Genomic DNA, 18,571 nt, shown 5'->3' with positions numbered 1-18,571 from the left:
GTGGTCTCTTGGGCAATGACTGAGTATCCTAATGCAAGGAGAGAAAGGTGGGGCTGGCCTACAGGAGGAGGCCAACAGCTCTCAGAATCAAAGACAGTGCCCATAATGGCTCTTCTCACCCAAATTCCCAGCCAGAGTCTCCTCAGCAAGAATCTCTGCTTCTTATCTCTGTACTTCCAAAGCAGAAGGCTAACTGTCACAGCTGTGGTATATCTGGGGGAGAGCATTATTGCAGGAGTGGGGACTCCCCCATATCTTCTGCCATACCCAGCATATTCTCCTACACCCATCGTTTACCCGCTCCACTCTCCAATTGCCCATCAGTACTAAGGGTAGCCTTTGCCCCAAACTTCTGCCACCGCTGGTCTTCACCTGCCCTCCCAACAGCCACTTTCAATTCCCTGTCACAGTTTCTCATAAAGTCCACCTCAAAACTGCAGCACACAGGGATATTTTAGCTCTCGGGGTTTTCCAGAGAGGAAAAGAAAAATACTTGCAAACCTGTCTTTCTTTTCCACTGCGAAATAGTCCTCCCTTCAATTAAAAAGAAAGAAAGAAAGAAAGAAAGAAAGAAAGAAAGAAAGAAAGAAAGAAAAAGAAAGAAAGAAAGAAAGAAAAGCCTATTTAGGGAAGTAAGGAAAGGCGGCTATGATCAGGGAAAAGAAAAAAGTTCACCGAAGAAGTGAATCTGAAAGTAGGTGGAGGTTGAGCAGGGATAGGGAAGGGCGTAGAGGCAACGGAATTCCGACTTCTTGGGCTCTCCCCTAAAGCAGATATTCTCGATAAATAAGATTCAAAAATTGGAGCAGTGGTATGCCAGGGCTCATTTTGATTTTGATTCTAGCTGATTCCAGAAGGAGGCTCCTAACCCGGGTCCCCAAACTGTTTCCTCGTCCTGGGCCCAGGAAGCAGGGCTGGCCCAAGAAGAGCCTGGCAGCTGCCAGGGAACTGCGGTGCCTTTTCTCTCACAGTCTGCAGCTTCCTCTCTCCTACCGGAGACAAGGCGCGTTCCTAACGTTCTTGGACTGAACTGATGCTTCTGGGAAACGAAACCAAACTGCTCTAAGTTTCCAGCTCGGGCTTTTTTTCTTTCCCGCTATCTGCGGTATCTCCAGCCCTGTCGTGGCGCAAGGCGGGGCCAGGAGCTGCGGCGGCGGAAATGGCCGGGAGGGCGCCAGTACAAGGGGGCTCTATGCGGCGCGCGCCCCGCCCCGCTTGCGCCCTGCCGCGACTGCGGACCGGCGGGCTGGGCGGGGCGGGCGCTGACCGCCGTCTCCTTGCGTCCCGCAGGCTGGGAGCTCGCGCCGCCGCGCCCGAGCCGCCGGCGATGATCACCTAGGAGGCTGGCGCGGTCAGGCGCGAGCGGCGGAGGAGCCGGGCGCGGCGACACGCGGCCATGGAGCGGGATCTGGCGGCGGCGGCGGCCCAGGAGCCCGGGTCCCCGGGTCGTCGCCGTCGGCGGCGGCGGCGGCGGCGTGGGGACGGCAGGACGCGCGTGGTGCGCTCCAACCTGCTGCCGCCCCCGGGCGTCGAGGACCCCGCGGCGGGCGCGACCAAGGGTGCGCGGCGGCGGCGGCGCGGGGGCACCCAGCACCTGGCAGACAACCGGCTCAAGACCACCAAGTACACTTTACTGTCCTTCCTGCCCAAGAACCTGTTCGAGCAGTTCCACCGCCTGGCAAATGTGTACTTCGTCTTCATAGCGCTGCTCAACTTCGTGCCGGCGGTGAATGCCTTCCAGCCCGGCCTGGCGCTGGCGCCCGTGCTCTTCATCCTGGCTGTCACGGCCTTCAAGGACCTGTGGGAGGACTACAGCCGCCACCGCTCGGACCACGAGATCAACCACCTGGGCTGCCTTGTCTACAGCCGGTGAGTTGGGCGCTCGGAGCAGTGGAGCGCGGGGTCAGTTCAGGGCCACGGCTCTCCGATAACTTGGTGTTGGGCGCTGTGTGAATGGCACCGGGCGGGGTGTGCCCAGAGAGCCGCTCGAGTGGGGGCGAAGGGTCCGACCTCCATTGCTCCTGGGAGCGCGGGGGGTACCCTGTCCCTGATTGCTTGGCACGGAGATGCCGCGTCCGAACCAGAATGATCCCAGGGCTGGAATCCAGCGGCCGCTGGGCGTCCTCATCCCCACCGCTCCCGCCTTTTAAGTAAAAAGGAGGGAAATCCATCCCCCCTCCCTCCCGCCGCCGCCCCCCCCCCCCCCCCGCTCTGGTTTGAAGTCCTAGCCCCAGTCTTCCATGAGGCTCTATAGGATAGGTTGTTTAACAAGTTTAGCAACCAACACAGGTACCTAAAGCTCAGGCTTAGGTAACATCTCTTCTTGGAACAACAGTGAAACTGCCACCAAGTTTTGGTGTGACCAGCACAGACATATTAAAAAAGCAGAGGTAATAATAGCAGCTGCCATCCATTGATGTGAGCTGTGAGCAGGCCACCCACTGAGCACCATTCCATAGTTGACTGTTTGTTGTTAATTTTCTAAAAATTAGCCCGTTTCTAGACGTAAAGACTAAGGCTTTGAGGGGTTTTCCAGCCCTGCCCATGGTTGGTATTAGGGAATGTCGTTCCATTGGGCTTTTTCTCACTCCCTGCACCTACCCAGAGTTTTGGACCCTCAGGCTCGGAGTGACTGGTGTCTTTTCTCCCTTTAGACTATCCACCCCCAAAGAGCCACTCCAGATCCATCTTGGAGCTGTGCCCAGTAGCTGAGCCCACCTCAACAATCCAACCCCTCAGGAAGGCAGGTGGTCTGGACTTCTCTCCAAAGCTCATCCCATCTTTCCCTCCTCTTCACTTTGCTTGAGTCCTGGTGTAGGGGGCTGATGTGGGCCGCTGAGTTAAGGACATTAGTCTTGTCTGGCTTCCGTCACATGTGAGGGGCTTCTAGGAAATACCTTGTGCTCTCAGTGGCAGATTGTTCCCCTAAAAGATGGGAGTCATGGTTATTCCTACTTTTTAGGATAACTTAGATGCAGAGTAGTATTTCTGACCCTCCCAGCAACATTGGTTGTGCTTCATACTTATTTTACAAATGAGTAAACTGAGGTTCAGAGAAGTTAAGTAACTTGCCCAAGGCCACACAGCTGCTACGTAGTGAAGTGGTACTGGAATTTAACCCAGGTCTTGTCAGTTTTACAGCTTTTCCAACATTGCGGTGCTTGTGCTTCTTAAATTTATATAAAAATTACTTGAGGAGTTTGTTAAAAATTACAACTCTCAGGCTCCCATTGCCAGTGTTTCTGACCAAACTCATCTGGGATTGGACCCAGGAATCTGAGTGTTTAATTAGCACAGAAGTGATGCTTATTTAATGATGTCTCATACTTTGAGTAATGTTCTCTTGTTCTCAAGGGGCACCCACTGCCCAGTAGGCAAGCATGATGTGGATAGGGCTGTGGGATTTCCTGGCTCTTGGTCACAAGAAGCCTGAGGTTAAGAAGGGAGGGGGCATCTGTTATACAGACATCCTGTGTCCCTAGTGTGAGGATTCTGGGAGCTGTACGTCTGCCTTCTGCAAGACAGAACTCTGGTGTGGTGGAACTGTCGCAGGTTTGAGTCTTCACACACACCACTTCCTGTTATTAGTGAGCCAGTAGCTCCGGTAGCCTCCTTTTCAGAAATACTTAGGCCTCAGGAAATATAGTATATTTTCAGTTGACAGAGTGTTTTTAATCCATTAAGTCATTTGACCCTTAAAACCACCATCACCCCAAATGTGCAGATGAGAAAATAGAGTGGTACCCAAACACAGTTCTCTTTACTTGACTTCAAAAGGTTTCATAGGATTTTGAAACCTTCATCTTCCCCTTGGACCACACCTGTCCATGTTCTCCTCACCTTCTACCCTGACCAGACTGGGATTCTTAAATAATCAGTACAGCCCTCAGGGGCAGGTCCTCAGAGATAATGGTGCTTTCAGGAGAAGTTGCTAAATGTCTCCCAGCTCCCAAGTTGAATTTCTTGAATGCTTTCCTGGGCAGAGAAGGGGCCCTTTCCTTAGGAAGGTCCCATGTGCAAGAGGGGTGGTAGCTGTTTGTGGAGATGAAGACTATTTGGAGGACATTCATCCTTGTTCAGAAGCCAAACTCTTCCAGGCCTAGAAAGTCTGTGATTAGTGTTTTTAGGACTGAGCTGTGAGTAATGTGGATTTCTGAGCCCTCCCCTGTCCTCTGAGAATGGTGACTTGTGCACCCATTGCATTCCAGGCTGTGTGTAGCTGCCTTGAAAGTTCTGTGCTTTGACTAAAACCAGTGCCCTGAGTTGCTCCTCACCATGTCAGGCCCTAGCCACACCCTGGGATAGAAGAGGAGGAGGCTGGGTCTTGCCCGGAGCTTACTGTGGGGACTGATTGCACTATGCAGGACGTGTCCATGGGCTGGGGCCAGGACAAGGCTCCTAGCCTAGCATTGCAGGATGCAGGTGAGGAGAGGCCTCCCAGAGGAGGGCATGAGTGAGGACCAGGGAGGATGTGGCCAGACAAGGGGCGGGAAGGGCAGATGCCACAGTTGAGAGAACACAGGATGGTGGTGGTGGTGGTGGGACACGTGACAGGGTCAGGGCAGCCTAAGACTGCAACCAGGCCATAACTTTTTTTTTTGGGGGGGGGGGGTAAGGTGCATTCTTGAAGCCCAGGATCTCAGGTGCCTGGCATTGGGACCAGCCAGAGTGGCCCAGAAGATGACTTATTTTATGTCAGGCCAAAGTTTGTTCCGTGCCTTTGGTTACTAGAGAGACAATGGGAAGCACAGTTGTGAGCAGTCAAGGTCTGTTCTGTGCTGCATCATTGCTCTGGTTGATGTGCAGAGGGGTGTTTAGTCAAAGCATGTGTAAATGCAGAGCATGAGCAAAGTTTAGTTGGGGAAGCCTTATCTGCTGACACTGTCTCTGGATGGTGGCTTCTTTTGGACAGGTCTGTGTTCTGACTATAGCCTGCAGTGTGTCAGTTATTTATGTGGTGTTTCTCTCAGTAACATAGTCCTAGGGTCCCTTCTTTATGAGAATCCCCATCAGACTTGTGAGAAATGCAACTTCCCCAAGCCCCCACCCCATGCTTTCTAGCCTGTGGAGGTGGGAAAGCTGGTGTCTTCATCAAAGCTTTGTTAACACACAGAAGTTTGAGAAGCAGTCCTTTGCTTCCATGTCCTGAGCCCATTGTATCCTCTCATGGATTTCATACTGTGGTATTTAGAAAAATTCTCCTGAGCCATGCTCAGTGGGATGAGAGAGAGATAGAGAGGTGGGTGATCCTGGGGGTCGGGTCCTATCAGTGGCCTCCCAGCTGGTAGAAATGGTCAGTTTGAGCATCACTCAGTTGTGGTCTAGTGGGTTGGGGAGGGCGTAGAAAGGCCTTCTTGGTCATACAGACCATTTTGGTGCTGGCTGCAGCTGGCCAGAGGGTCCACAGGTGGAAAGAAAGGGGGCTTACTGAGCAGCCATCTGGGACAAGGCTGGTGTCACCAGAGGCCTGGGCTGAGAGGGGAACAAATGGTTGAAGGGTGCAAGATTGGCAGGGCTGAAGGAGGAGAGGACATGGGAACACAGAATCAGCCTGGAGAGTGGTGATGGGGGCAGGAAAGCAGAGAATAGTTGTCTGAGAAGGACATTGATAAGGAAGTTGAAGAAGCAACATTCTGAGAAGGGAATATTGCCCAGGAGAGCCAAAGGGAAGAAGCAGGGACCATGCATGTAAGAAAGCACTCTCATCCTTGTCTTCAATTTTAAGGGAAGTGGGTAATACTTCATTAAACAAGAAAACCTGATCCCTGCTCCCAGAAACAGATCAGGTCTCCTAAGGGTACAACTTGAGGTGGGGGTGCTGCATAAGCCCCCTGCCTCACCTGCACTGTTTCCTAAATTGTCAAGTGGGCTGTTGAACCCAGGTCTGCATTCCCCTTCTGGCTCCCTTGTTCTGTGACCCTCTCTTTGCTCCATACTCTGCCTGAGTCATTGTATAATGTTCCCCCCCCCCTTTTGCCTCCATTCCCTTTGTAATGACTTAAATATAGTCTTTTTAAAAATTTTTTTTAATTTAATTTTTTAAATTTATATACAAATTAGTTAGCATATAGTGCAACAATGATTTCAGGAGTAGATTCTTTAATGCCACTTACCCATTTAGCCCATCCCCCCTCTGACAACCCCTCTAGTAACCCTCTGTTTGTTCTCCATATTTAAGAGTCTCTTATGTTTTGTCCCCCTCTCTGCTTTTATATTGTTTTTGCTTCCCTTCCATCATGTTCATCTGTTCTGGGTCTTACAGTCCTCATGTGAGTGAAATCATATGATATTTGTCTTTCTCTGACTAATTTCACTTAGCATAATACCCTCCAGTTCCATCCATGTAGTTGCAAGTGGCAAGATTTTATTCTTTTAATTGCCGAGTAATACTCCATTCATCCATCGATGACATTCATCCATCGGTGGACATTCTTCTTTATCCATTCATCCATCGATGGACATTTGGGCTCTTTCCATACTTTGACTATTGTTGATAGTGCAGCTATAAACATTGGGGTGCATGTGCCCCTTCGAAACAGCATACCTGTACCCCTTGGACAAATACTTAGTAGTGCAATTGCTGAGTTGTAGGTTAGTTCTGTTTTTAATTTTTTGAGGAACCTCCATACTATTTTCCAGAGTGGCTGCATGAGCTTGCATTCCCACCAGCAATGCAAAAGAGATCCTCTGTCTCCACATCCTCACCAACATCTACTGTTGCCTGAGTTGTTAATGTTAGCCATTCTGACAGGTGTAAGGTGGTATCTCATTGTGGTTTTGATTTGTATTTCCCTGATGATGAATGATGTGGAGCATTGTTTCATGTATCAGTTGGCCATCGGCATGTCTTCTTTGGAGAAGTGTCTATTCATGTCTTTTGCCCATTTCTTCACTGGATTATTTGTTTTTTGGGTGTTGAATTTGGTAAGTCCTTTATAGATTTTGGATACTAACCCTTTATCTGATACGTCATTTGCAAATATCTTCTCCCATTCCGTCGGTTGCCTTTTAGTTTTGCTGATTGTTTCCTTCACTGTACAGAAGCTTTTTATTCTGATGAGGTCCCAATAGTTCATTTTTGCTTTTATTTCCCTTGCCTCCGGAGATGTGTTGAGTACGAAGTTGCTGTGGCCAAGATCAAAGAGGTTTTTGCCTTTCTCCTCAAGGATTTTAATGGCTTCCTGTCTTACATTTAGGCCTTTCACCATTTTGAGTTTATTTTTGTGTATGGTGTAAGAAAGTGGTCCAGGTTCATTTTTCTGCATGTCGCTGTCCAGTTTTCCCAGCACCACTTGCTGAAGAGACTGTCTTTATTCCATTGGATATTCTTTCCTGCTTTGTCAAAGATTAGTTGGCCATACGTTTGTGGGTCCATTTATGGGTTCTCTATTCTGTTCCATTGATCTGAGTGTGTGTTCTTGTGCCAGTACCATACTCTCTTGATGATTATAGCTTTGTAGTATAGCTTGAAGTCTGGGATTTTGATGCCTCCTGCTTTGGTTTTCTTTTTCAAGATTGCTTTGGCTATTCGGGGTCTTTTCTGGTTCTATACACATTTTAGGATTTTTTGTTCTAGATTTGTGAAGAATGCTGGTGTTATTTTGATAGGGATTGCATTGAATGTGTAGATTGCTTTGGGTAGTATCTACATTTTAACAATATTTGTTCTTCCTATCCAGGAGCATGGAATATTTTTCCAATTTTTTGTGTCTTCTTCAATTTCTTTCATAAGCTTTCTATAGTTTTCAGTGTATGGGTTTTTCACCTCTTTGGTTAGATTTATTCCTAGGTATTTTATGGTTTTTGGTGCAATTGTAAATGGATCGATTCCTTGATTTCTCTTTCTGTTGCTTCATTGTTGGTAAATAGGAATACAGCCGATTTATGTGCATTGATTTTATATCCTGCAACTTTGCTGAATTCATGACTCAGTTCTAGCAGCTTTTTGGTGGAATTTTTTGGGTTTTCTATATAGAGTATCATATCATCTGTGAAGAGTGAAAGTCGTAGCAGAGGCTAAGACTTCCAATACTATGTTGAAAAACAGTGGTGAGAGTGGACATCCCTGTCTTGTTCCTGACCTTAGGGGGAAAGTTCTCAGTTTTTCCCCATTGAAGATGATACTAGCGTTGGGTCTTTCTTATATGGCTTTTATGATCTTGAGGTATGATCCTTCTATCGCTACTTTCTTGAGGGTTTTTATCAAGAAAGAATGCTGTATTTTGTCAAATGCTTTCTCTGAATCTATTGAGAGGATCACATGGTTCTTGTCCTTTCTTTTATTGATGTGATGAATCACGTTGTTTTGTGGATATTGAACCAGCCCTGCGTCACAGGTGTAAACCTACTTGGTCATGGTGAATAATTTTTTTAATGTATTGTTGGATTCAGTTGGCTAATATCTTGTTGAAGATTTTTGCATCCATGTTCATCAGGAAAATTGGTCTATACTTCTCCTTTTTAGTGGAGTCTCTGTCTGGTTTGGGAATCAAGGTAATATTGGCTTCATAGAAAGAGTTTGGAAGTTTTCCTTCCATTTCTATTTTTTGGAACAGCTTCAAGAGAATAAGTGTTAACTCTTCCTTGAATGTTTGGTATAATTCCCCTGGAAAGTCATCTGGCCCTGGACTCTTGTTTTTTGGGAGAGTTTTGGTTACTAATTCAATTTCCTTACTGGTTATGGGTCTGTTCAAGTTTTCTATCTCTTCTGTTTCAGTTTTAGTAGTATATATGTTTCTAGGAATTTGTCCATTTCTTGCAGATTGTCCATTTTATTGGCATATAATTGCTTATAATATTCTCATATTATTGTTTTTATTTCTGCTGTGTTGGTTATGATCTCTCCTCTTTCATTTTGATTTCATTTATTTGGACCTTTCCTTTTTCTTTTTGATCAAACTGGCTAGTGGTTTATCAATTTTGTTAATTCTTTCAAATAACCAGCTTATGGTTTCATTGATCTGTTTTGTGTTTTTGGTTTCAATAGCATTAATTTCTGCTCTAATCTTTATTATTTCCTGTCTTCTGCTGGTTTGGGTTTTATATGCTGTTCTTTTTCCAGTTCTTTAAGGCGTAAGGTTAGGTTGTGTATCTGAGATCTTTCTTCCTTCTTTAGGAAGGTCTGGATTGGTATGTACTTTCCTCTTATGACTGCCTTTGCTGCGTCCCAGAGGTTTTAGGTTGTGGTGTTATCATTTTCATTAGCTTTCATATACTTTTTCAATTCCTCTTTAACTTCTTGATTAGCCCATTCATTCTTTAGTAGGATGTTCTTTAGTCTCCAAGTATTTGTTACCTTTCCAAATTTTTTCTTGTGGTTGATTTCGAGTTTCATAGTGTTGTGGTCTGAAAATATGCATGGTATGATCTCGATCTTTTTGTACTTGCTGAGGCCTGATTTGTGTCCCATTATGTGGTCTATTCTGGAGAACGCCATGTGCTCTGAAGAATGTATATTCTTAATATATCTGTTAAGTCCATCTGGTCCAGTGTGTCATTCAAAGCCATTGTTTCCTTGTTGATTTTTTCATTAGATGATCTGTCCATTGCTGTGAGTGGGACATTGAAGTCTCATACCACAATGGTATTACTATCAATGTGTTTCTTTATGTTTGTGATTTATTGACTTATATATTTGGGTGCTCTCACATTTGGCGCATAAATGTTTACAATTGTTAGGTCATCTTGGTGGATAGACCCCTTGATTATGATATAATGCCCTTCTGCATCTTGATACATTCTTTATTTTAAAGTCTAGATTGTCTGACATAAGTATGGCTACTCTGGTTTTCTTTTGTTGACCATTAGCATGATAGATGGTTCTCCATCCCCTTAGTTTTAATCTGAAGGTGTCTTTAGGTCAAAGTGGGTCTCTTGTAAACAGCGTATAGATGAATCTTGTTTTCTTATTCATTCTGTTACCCTATGTCTTTTGATTAGAGCATTTAGTCCTTTGATGTTTAGAGTGAGTACTGAAGGATATGAATTTATTGCCATTATGTTGCTTGTAGAGTTGGAGTTTCTGGTGGTGTTCTCTGGTCCTTTCTAATCTTTGTTGCTTTTGGTCTTCATTTGTCTTTTTTTTTTTTTTTTTTCCTCTTTTCTCCCCTCAGAGAGGCCCCTTAAAATTTCTTGCAGGGCTGGTTTAGTGGTCACAAACTTTTTTGATTTTTGTTTGTCTGAGAAACTTTTTATCTCTCCTATTTTGAATGACAACCTTGCTGGATAAAGAATTCTTGGCTGCATATTTTTCTGATTCAGCACATTGAATATATCCTGCCACACTCCTGCCACACTCCTTTGTGGCCTGCCAAGTTTCTGTGGATAGGTCTGCTGCAAAACTGATCTGTCTTCCCTTGTAGGTTAAGGACTTTTTTTTCCCTTGCTGAGTTCATGATTTTCTCCTTGCCTGAGTATTTTGTGATTTTGACTATGATATGCCTTGTTGATAGTTGGTTTTTATTGAATCTAACAGGAGTTGTCTGTGCTTCCTGGATTTTGTGTCTTTCCCCAGGTTAGGAAAGTTTTCTGCCATAATTTGCTCACATAACCCTTCTACCCCTATTTCTCTCTCTTCGTCTTCTGGGACTCCTATGATTCTGATGTTGTTCCTTTATAATGAGTCACTGATTTCTCTTATTCTTAAATCATGCTCTTTTGCCTTAATCTCCCACTTTTTTTTTATGCTTCATTATTCTCCATAAATTTGCCCTCTATATTGCTGATTCTGTGTTCTGCCTCATCCATCCTTGCCGCCGCGGCATCCATTCAAATTGCAGCTCAGTTGTAACATTATTTCATCCTGACCAACTTTTACTTCTTTTGTCTCTGCGCAAAGGGATTTTAATCTGTTTTCAATTCCAGCTAGTATTCTTGTTATCATGATTCTAAATTCTGGTTCAGACATCTTGCTTGTATCTGTGTTAGTTAAGTCTCTGGCTGTCGTTTCTTCCTGCTCTTTCTTTTGGGGTGAATTCCTTCATTTCATCATTTTGAAGGGAGAAAAAGAATGAGGTTAAAAAAATTAAAATTAAAAAATTTAAAATTAAAAAATTAAAAACAAACACACAAAAAGAAATCGAATAAATGATGCTCGATCCTAGGTGTGTTTTGGTCTGGCTGTTGAAAGGGGCTTGATAGATTAGAGAAAAAAGGGGAAAGAAAAAAAAAAGAAATTGTTTGAAACTTTGAATAAATGAATACGGTGAAGTAGAGTAAAATGAAATGATGGAGGTAAAATAGAATTTGAAAAAAATTTACACAAAAGTAAAAAATATAGTAGAAAAAAATTAAAGAAAAATATTTTTAATAAAAATAGAAAATAAAAATGAGTTTCTTCTCTTTCTGTATTTAAGAAATGAAAAGAAACAAGAGAAAAAAAACGAAATAAAATTGAATAGATCAACCTGCAAACAGACTGAAATATGACTGAAATTACTTTGTTTTCCTCTAGAAGTCAAACTATGAAGTGCTTTATAGTCCATAAACTAAGCAGGTGGAGAGACTTCTGTTCCTGAAGAGTGAGGTTGGCACGGTTGGGTGGGGCTAGTGTAATGGCTCCATTTTCCACTAGATGGCGCTGCTTAGCTTTCTGGGGTGGATTGTTGTGGCAATTGTAGGTGCGTGTGCGTGGGAACAGTGAAAATGGCATCACCCAGCTACCCAGTTTCTAGTATGGGAACTCTGTTCTCCCCGATCATCAGTCGCACACCTGTCCTTTGTCCTTGGCTTCTGTCCACTCCCCACTTTTACACAGTCTGTGACCAAGCCCCAGGCAGATCCTCCCTCCTGAGTTTTGTCTCAGATGCAGCTGTTTTTCCTGACCCCTTACTTCTAAGGGACTGTGTTTTGACCCATTCTGCCCCTCTGCAGGAGGGTCTCACCAAGCAATGGCTGGGTGCGGGCTGCATCCAGGAATGTTTGCAGGACCGTGCTGCTACTGATGCCCAGAGACGGGCTGGCACCCGACCCAGAAAAAGTCCATGAGATAGTGTAGCAGCAGCGTCTTAGGGATTATGGAAAATCACAATACACATCTGGTACCAGGCTTCACCCTGAACGACGTTCCAGCGCCAGTGGATGCGGTTGTTCTCCCCGGTCCACTGGGGCCTTGCCTTTGGGGTACCCACACAGCCTCTACCAGGTATTCTCCCATCGGGGGAACTGCCTCTCCCTATGTGGCCAGAAGACACCTGGACTCAACTCTCTTCCTGGGGATTCACCCTTCCCACCAGAGCACTGCCAGGTATTGAAATGAGGAGTTTCAGACTCTGTGCTCCCCCTGTTTATAGTATTAATGGAATTTAAACCCTCTCCTTTCTCCCTTTTTAGTTCAGGCCCTATGGCTGTTTCTACTTTTCCACTTTCTCTCCAGCTGCTTTGCGGCGGGTGGGGGGGGTACTTTTTCCAGAGTCTTTACCCCCCCTCCCCCCGTCGTCTCTCTGCACACAAAAGCAGCTCTGTGCCCTCTGTGGCTTCTCTCCCCCAGTTCTCCTCTACCTGATGTGTACCTGCTGAGGTCTGTGGTTCATGTTGTGCAGATCGTTGTATTAATCCTCAGATCAGTTTTCTAGGTGTGTAGGATGGTTCAGTGTTGGTCTAGGTGTATTTCATGCATGCAAGACACAGAAAAAAACTTCCATGCTGTTCTGCATCTTGTTTCCTCCCCCCTGTAATGACTTAAATGACTTAGTCTTAATGACACCTTCCAATGTCTGTCTCCAGAATGGTGGAAACAGAGTTTCTGCATGAAATAACCTGAGATGACTTTTTCCAGAATCATTTGGGCTCTGTACTTGTATTTGAGTATGGTGCCTTGGTGTCTTTCCATTATCTTGTGGGAAAACAGGTAGTCAAGGGGTACTCTAATGCTTATCTTGGAATTGCTCTAATTTTGTCTGTTCCCTTTCCTTTGATTCTCACTTCATTTCCCCAGCTCACTAGGTTTATCTGTCCAACCTGCTTACCCTGGTCTTCATGATTTGTTTTTTCAGAAGAGCCTGAAATGAGACCCAGCAAAGTTTTCCTTTTGTTTTCTGTTCATTTATCTTGTCTTCCTTCTCCTTCTTTCCCTTTCCTGGGCAGCCACATGCCTTCATGTCAGCAGCAGAAACATCTTTTCCCTGGAAGGATAGCAACTTTATCTTATTTGGAGTAAAAGATTCACAAAAGCAGACACCAGGATAAGATCCAGTAGACAGGAACATGCTCAGATAATGAATGTCCTCTTTAAGGCCCCTCACACATGCCAGGCTGGGGGACACTTGGATAATATTTGGACATTGCCATTCACATGGTTTTTAGAAGTTGTTTTTCTTTTGACACCTGCCATGTGTCATTTGTGACTGCGCTCATGGTTGTCAAGTTGTAGAAAAAGACCCTTTCTTTCCCTACAATCTTGTTGCCTTCAGAAGGCAGCCTTGTTCATGGGGCAGTTCTTTTTTACTTGTTGATAGGAGGCAAGTGTTTTATACGTGTAATTCCATCTTAACCTAACAACAGCCATATTTTCACAGCCCCATTTTTCACACATGAGAACACTGAGGCCATAACTTCATCTTGTCTTCCCAATAGCCCCTTTACTTTTTACACCCCCATTTCACAGATGGGGAAACTGAGGCTTTAAGAAATAGATAGCTTGCCTAAGTTCTCCCTCTTAGACAGCAGCGCCACGGCTTAAGCCCACAGTTCTGCTCTGGCTGCACTTTTATTGTTATTTTTGTACTTGCAACCCCTACCTGTAGGAGAAGTAAGCCTCATTTTTTTAAAAAATAGTTGAAAATGTTATTCACTTCAAAGTACTTTCTAATTTTCCTTATGATTTCTCCATTGACTCATTAGATATTTAGGAATGTCTTAATTTCTGCATATTTGTGCATTTTCCAAATGTCTTTCTGTTACATATTTCTAATTTCATTCTATTCGCACATATAGAGAATTGCACTTGTAATGAACCATCCTTCAGTTTCAACAGTTAGCAGCTCATGGCCAACATTGGTTTGTTCTACCCACTCCCTCTTTCCCTTTTATTTTGAAGCACATCCCAGATAGTTTTTTCTGTAAATGCTTCATTATTTATCTTTAGAAAAGCAATGACTCATTTCATTTCATTTCATTTCATTTCATTTCATTTCATTTTTAAATGTTTATTTAAAACAGAGAGAGCAAGTGAGAGAGAGCGGGGGGGGGGGGGTGGGGTGGTCACAGAGAGGGAGAGAGAGAATCCCAAACAGGCTCTGCAATGTCAGCACAGAGCCCAGTGTGGGGCTTGATCCCAAATCAAGAGTTGGATGCTTAACCGACTGAGCCATCCAGGTGCCCCTAATTTTTATTATTTTTAAAGATCTTATTTTTAAGTGATCTCTACACCCAATGTGGGGCTTAAACTCACAACCCTGAGATGAAGAGTTGTATGCTCTACTGACTGAGCCAGCCAGGTACCCTGCAATGTTTTTAAAACTAAACTGCAGTATGATTATTATACCTAAACTTATATTCTTTAATACTATTAAGCCTCTAATCTGTGTTCAGATTTTCACTTGTCTCATAAATACCCTATATTTTTTTTTCTATCTGTATGTTTGAATGAGATCCAAATAAGGTCTCACTGTGATTGGCTGATAGATCTTTTAGGTCTCCTTTAATCTGTGGACATCCCCCTCTTAAACTCCATTTCTTTCTCATTTTCCTCCTTGCAATTTATTTTGAAGAAATTCAGTTATTTATACTGTAGGTTTTCCCTTGGCCTGAATATTGCCTCTTAGTTTCCTGCGATATCACATGACGTGTTCTTTGGGCAGTAATTCCTGTTTAGTGTAGATTGGTCTGGATGCTTTGTCAGAACTTCCTCAGGTACAGATTTGGTTTTCTTTTCTTTTTTTGGTCAAAACCACATTCATAGATGGTGTTGTGCACTTCTATCAAGAGGAACATAATATTCCTTTGTCCCTCTTTTTCTGGTGTTAGCAGCCATTGATGACCATTGCCTACATCCATTAATTTGTTACTGGATGCCAAATGTTGATGATCTAATTCTTTCATTTATTATTGGGAATACTTTTATCAAAAGACCCTTCGCCTCATCAACTACCTGGTTTCCTAGTGGTACAGATCATAGGAAAAGAGAGATAAGTGCTCAGTTTGGATCCCCAGGATCTTCTGATGGGAACCAATTGGCTTTCTAAAAATTTTAACCTTATTTTGATATAATTTGTAGGAAAGTTGCAAAAATAGTGCAGAATTCCTGTATATACCTTATCTACCTTCTTCTAATTATAACATTTTACTTACCTGTACTACAGTGGTAAAAACTAAGAAATGAACATTAGCACAAAGCTATTAATTTTTTTAAAAATTCAGATTTGAACAGTTTTTCCTTTAATGCTTTCTGGAGTGGGTCAGTTCTTTTGCATATTGATCCTGTATCCTGCCACCTTGCTAATTCATTTATCAGTGCTAGTACTTGCTTTGTGGATTCCTTAGGATTTTCTCTAAATAATCATGTCTTGTTCCTGATATGAGAGAGAAACATTCAGTCTTTTCCCATGAAATATGATGCTAGCTTTGGCTTTTATATAAATGCCTTTATCAGGTTGAGGAAGTTCCCTTCTATTCCTACCTTGCTGAACTTTTTTTTTTTTCTTTTAAATAGAGTGTTAGATTTTGTTAAATGCTGTTTTTCATCTAGTGGCATGATCATGTGGCTTTTGTCCTTTATTAAATTAATACAGTGTATCACACTGATTGATTTTCATATGTTAAAACTGTTTTGCTTCTTGGGATCAGTCCTACATGGTCATGGAGAATATTCTTTTATAATTTGTTGGATTCAGTTTAACAGTATTTGCTGAACCTTTTTGCATCTACATATTATAGGGGATATTGGAGTGTGTGGGTATCTTTGGTTTTGCTCTAAAGAAAACACTATATTGGCTTCATTGCTACTATTCTCATTTTTGGAAGAGTTTGTGAAGAGTTGGTATTAATTTTTCACTAAATGTTTGGAAGAATTCAACATTGAAGAGTACTTTAGGCTTTTCTTTGTGGAGAGTTTGAAAATCACTAGTTCAATCTCAATAATTGTTAGAGGTACATTCAGATGTTCTGTTTCTTAAGTCAGTTGTACTTTTTTATGTTCCTAGGACATCCATTTCATCTAAATTTATCTTATTTGTTGGCATACAACTGTTCATAATCATCCCTTATAATTCTTTTTATATCTGTAAGATTGGTAGTGATGTATCATCTTTAATTACTAATTTTAACAATGTGAGCTTTCTTAATTTTGCTTGGTTATTCTAGCTAAAGATTTTATGATTCTTTTGATCTTGTCAAAGAACCAACTTTTTTGTATTGTTGATTTTTCTCTATTGTTTTTCTATTCTCTATTTCTACTCTAATATTTATTATTTCCTTTCTTCTGTTTGCCTTAGGTTTAGTTTGATCTTTTTATAGGTACTCAAGGTAGGAGGTTAGGCTATTTTTTTTGAGACATTTTTTCTTTGTTAATGTACGTATCGACAGCAATAATTTCCCTGTAGGAGCTACTTTAATTGCATTCCGTAACACTGGATATATCATATTTTCATTTTTCTTTGTCTCAATATTTTCCAGTTTCCCTGGTGATTTTTTTCCTTGACCAATTGGTTATTTAGTAATGTCTTGTTAATTTTCACATTTGTGAATTTTTCAAATTTCTTTCTGTTACTCATTTCTAATTTCATTCGATTGAAATACTTTGTGTGATATCAATCCTTTAAATTTGTTGAGACTTGTTTCATGATCTAATCTCAGAAATGTTCCCTGTGTACTTGAGAAAAATGTATATTCTGTTGTATAGATATCTAGCTGATTTACTGTTCTGTCTAGCTGATTTACTTATTTTAAAAAATATTTTTAGTGTTTATTTTTGAGAGAGAGAGAGTGAGCAGGGGTTGAGAGAAGAGGACAAAGGATTCAAAGCTGGCTTTGTGCTGACAGCCGAGTGCTGGATGCAGGGCTTGAACTCATGAACCATGAGATCATGATCTGAGCTGAAGTCCGAGGCGTAACCAACTGAGCCACCCAGGTGCCCTGGTCTAGTTGATTTAAAATGTTATTTACATTTTCTATTTCCTTGTTGATCTTCTGCCTACTGGTGTAGTCATCTTTGAAAGTAGGGTGTTTAAAGTTTCCCAACTCTTGTTGAATTGTTTTTCTCCTTCCACTTCTGTTAGTTTTGCTTCGTGTGTTTTGGGGCTGTCAGATACATAGGTTTTTAAGATTTTTATGTGTTAATGATGGATTGATACTTTTATTATTATAAAATGCATTTCTTTGTCTATACCAATTCTTGTCTTAAAATTTATTTTATCTAAAATTAATATAGCTACTCCAGCTTTCTTGGTTACTGTTTCCATGGTATATCTTTTCTTATCCTTTTACTTTGAACCTATTTTTGTCTTTGAATCTAAAGTGTTTGTCTTGAAGTTGGCATATAATTGAGTTATGTATTTCAAAAATTTTATTCTTGCAATTTTTGCTTTTTGATTGCCTTTTGATTAACATTTGATGTAATTTCTGACAAGGTAGGATTTATGTTTGCCAATTTGCTATGTGATTTCTATACATGTGATTTCTTACATGTTTCTGTTCCATAGACTTCTGTTACTGCTTTCTTTAAGTAAATATATTTTTAGTGTACCATTTTAATTCCTTGTTGTTTCTTTTTTTTTATATTTATGTGCTACAGGAATTATAAGTAGCATCTTAATTTAAAATAATGTAGTTCACATTAATACTAACAGTTTCCTAGTGTTTAGAAAATTTGGTCAGTATAATTCTATTTTCTCCCCCTCCTTGGTGCTATTAGTATCCTATAAATTTACATCTTTATACATTATAAGTCTATCAACACAGATTTATAATTATTGCTCTATGGCATTGTCTTTTAAATCCACATAGGAGAAGAGACAATTATGAAAAAATACATTTGTCTTTTTTGCCTCAACTGGTGTATCACCTTCAGGTAACTGCAATGTTGAACAGTTGCTGCTTATTATTTTCAATGGATGCCCTGGGTGTAGAGCTTTTCCCATAGAGCGAGGTCCAAATCAGCTCTAGTTACAACACTGCTCTGGGGTTGGGACTTTTTGAGGAACTCTGAACTCCATGTACCTTTTCTGGTGGCATCAGGCCAGGTGATTTTCATAGGTACTGTGGAGCTAGGGAGAGGGGGATGGGAATAGGTCAAGTTAAAATACCACAAATCCTAGTATGGTTATTGAGGTTCAACAGTTTTTCTTGAATAAACTCTGCTCAGCTTGTGGCTAGCCTTACTTGTTAAAATCCAGGCTTCTGAAAAAGTTAGTTTGGAAATTTTGCCAGTGTTGCTCTTATGGAGAAGCAAATTTATATGGAGGTCCTCATTTGCCATTCTGGCATTCCCACCTACTGGTCAGTTATTTTATACAATTTCCCTTAGCTTGTGTTGGTGTGTTTCTCATGATTAGATTGAGACTGGCTTTTTGGCAGGAATACTACTGAAGTGTTGCCTTCTCACTATATGATATCAGGGTATATATGATGCCCATAT

At 42.1% G+C, this 18,571-nt stretch overlaps 1 protein-coding gene across 3 annotated transcripts in view; it reads left to right on the top strand.

Moving 5' to 3' along the window:
• Nucleotides 1-1,148: 1,148 nt before the first annotated feature.
• The window catches only part of ATP10A (ATPase phospholipid transporting 10A (putative)), a 177,614-nt gene continuing 160,191 nt past the window's right edge, over nt 1,149-18,571 (top strand). For 2 of the 3 annotated variants that reach the window (XM_060617913.3, XM_060617911.3), the window contains exon 1: nt 1,150-1,869. In XM_060617913.3, the coding sequence (XP_060473896.3) occupies nt 1,397-1,869 (473 nt within the window). In that variant the 5' untranslated portion in view covers nt 1,150-1,396. Of the gene's footprint in view, nt 1,870-18,571 lie in introns of all 3 variants that reach the window. The other variant, XM_060617912.3, reaches the window with a different exon arrangement.

Source organism: Panthera onca, chromosome B3 (assembly GCF_046562875.1).
Source record: "Panthera onca isolate mPanOnc1 chromosome B3, mPanOnc1 haplotype 2, whole genome shotgun sequence".
Classification (NCBI taxonomy): domain Eukaryota; kingdom Metazoa; phylum Chordata; class Mammalia; order Carnivora; family Felidae; genus Panthera; species Panthera onca.
The sequence above is the reverse complement of the archived record's forward strand: the minus strand, read 5'-3'. Positions and strand labels throughout refer to the sequence as shown.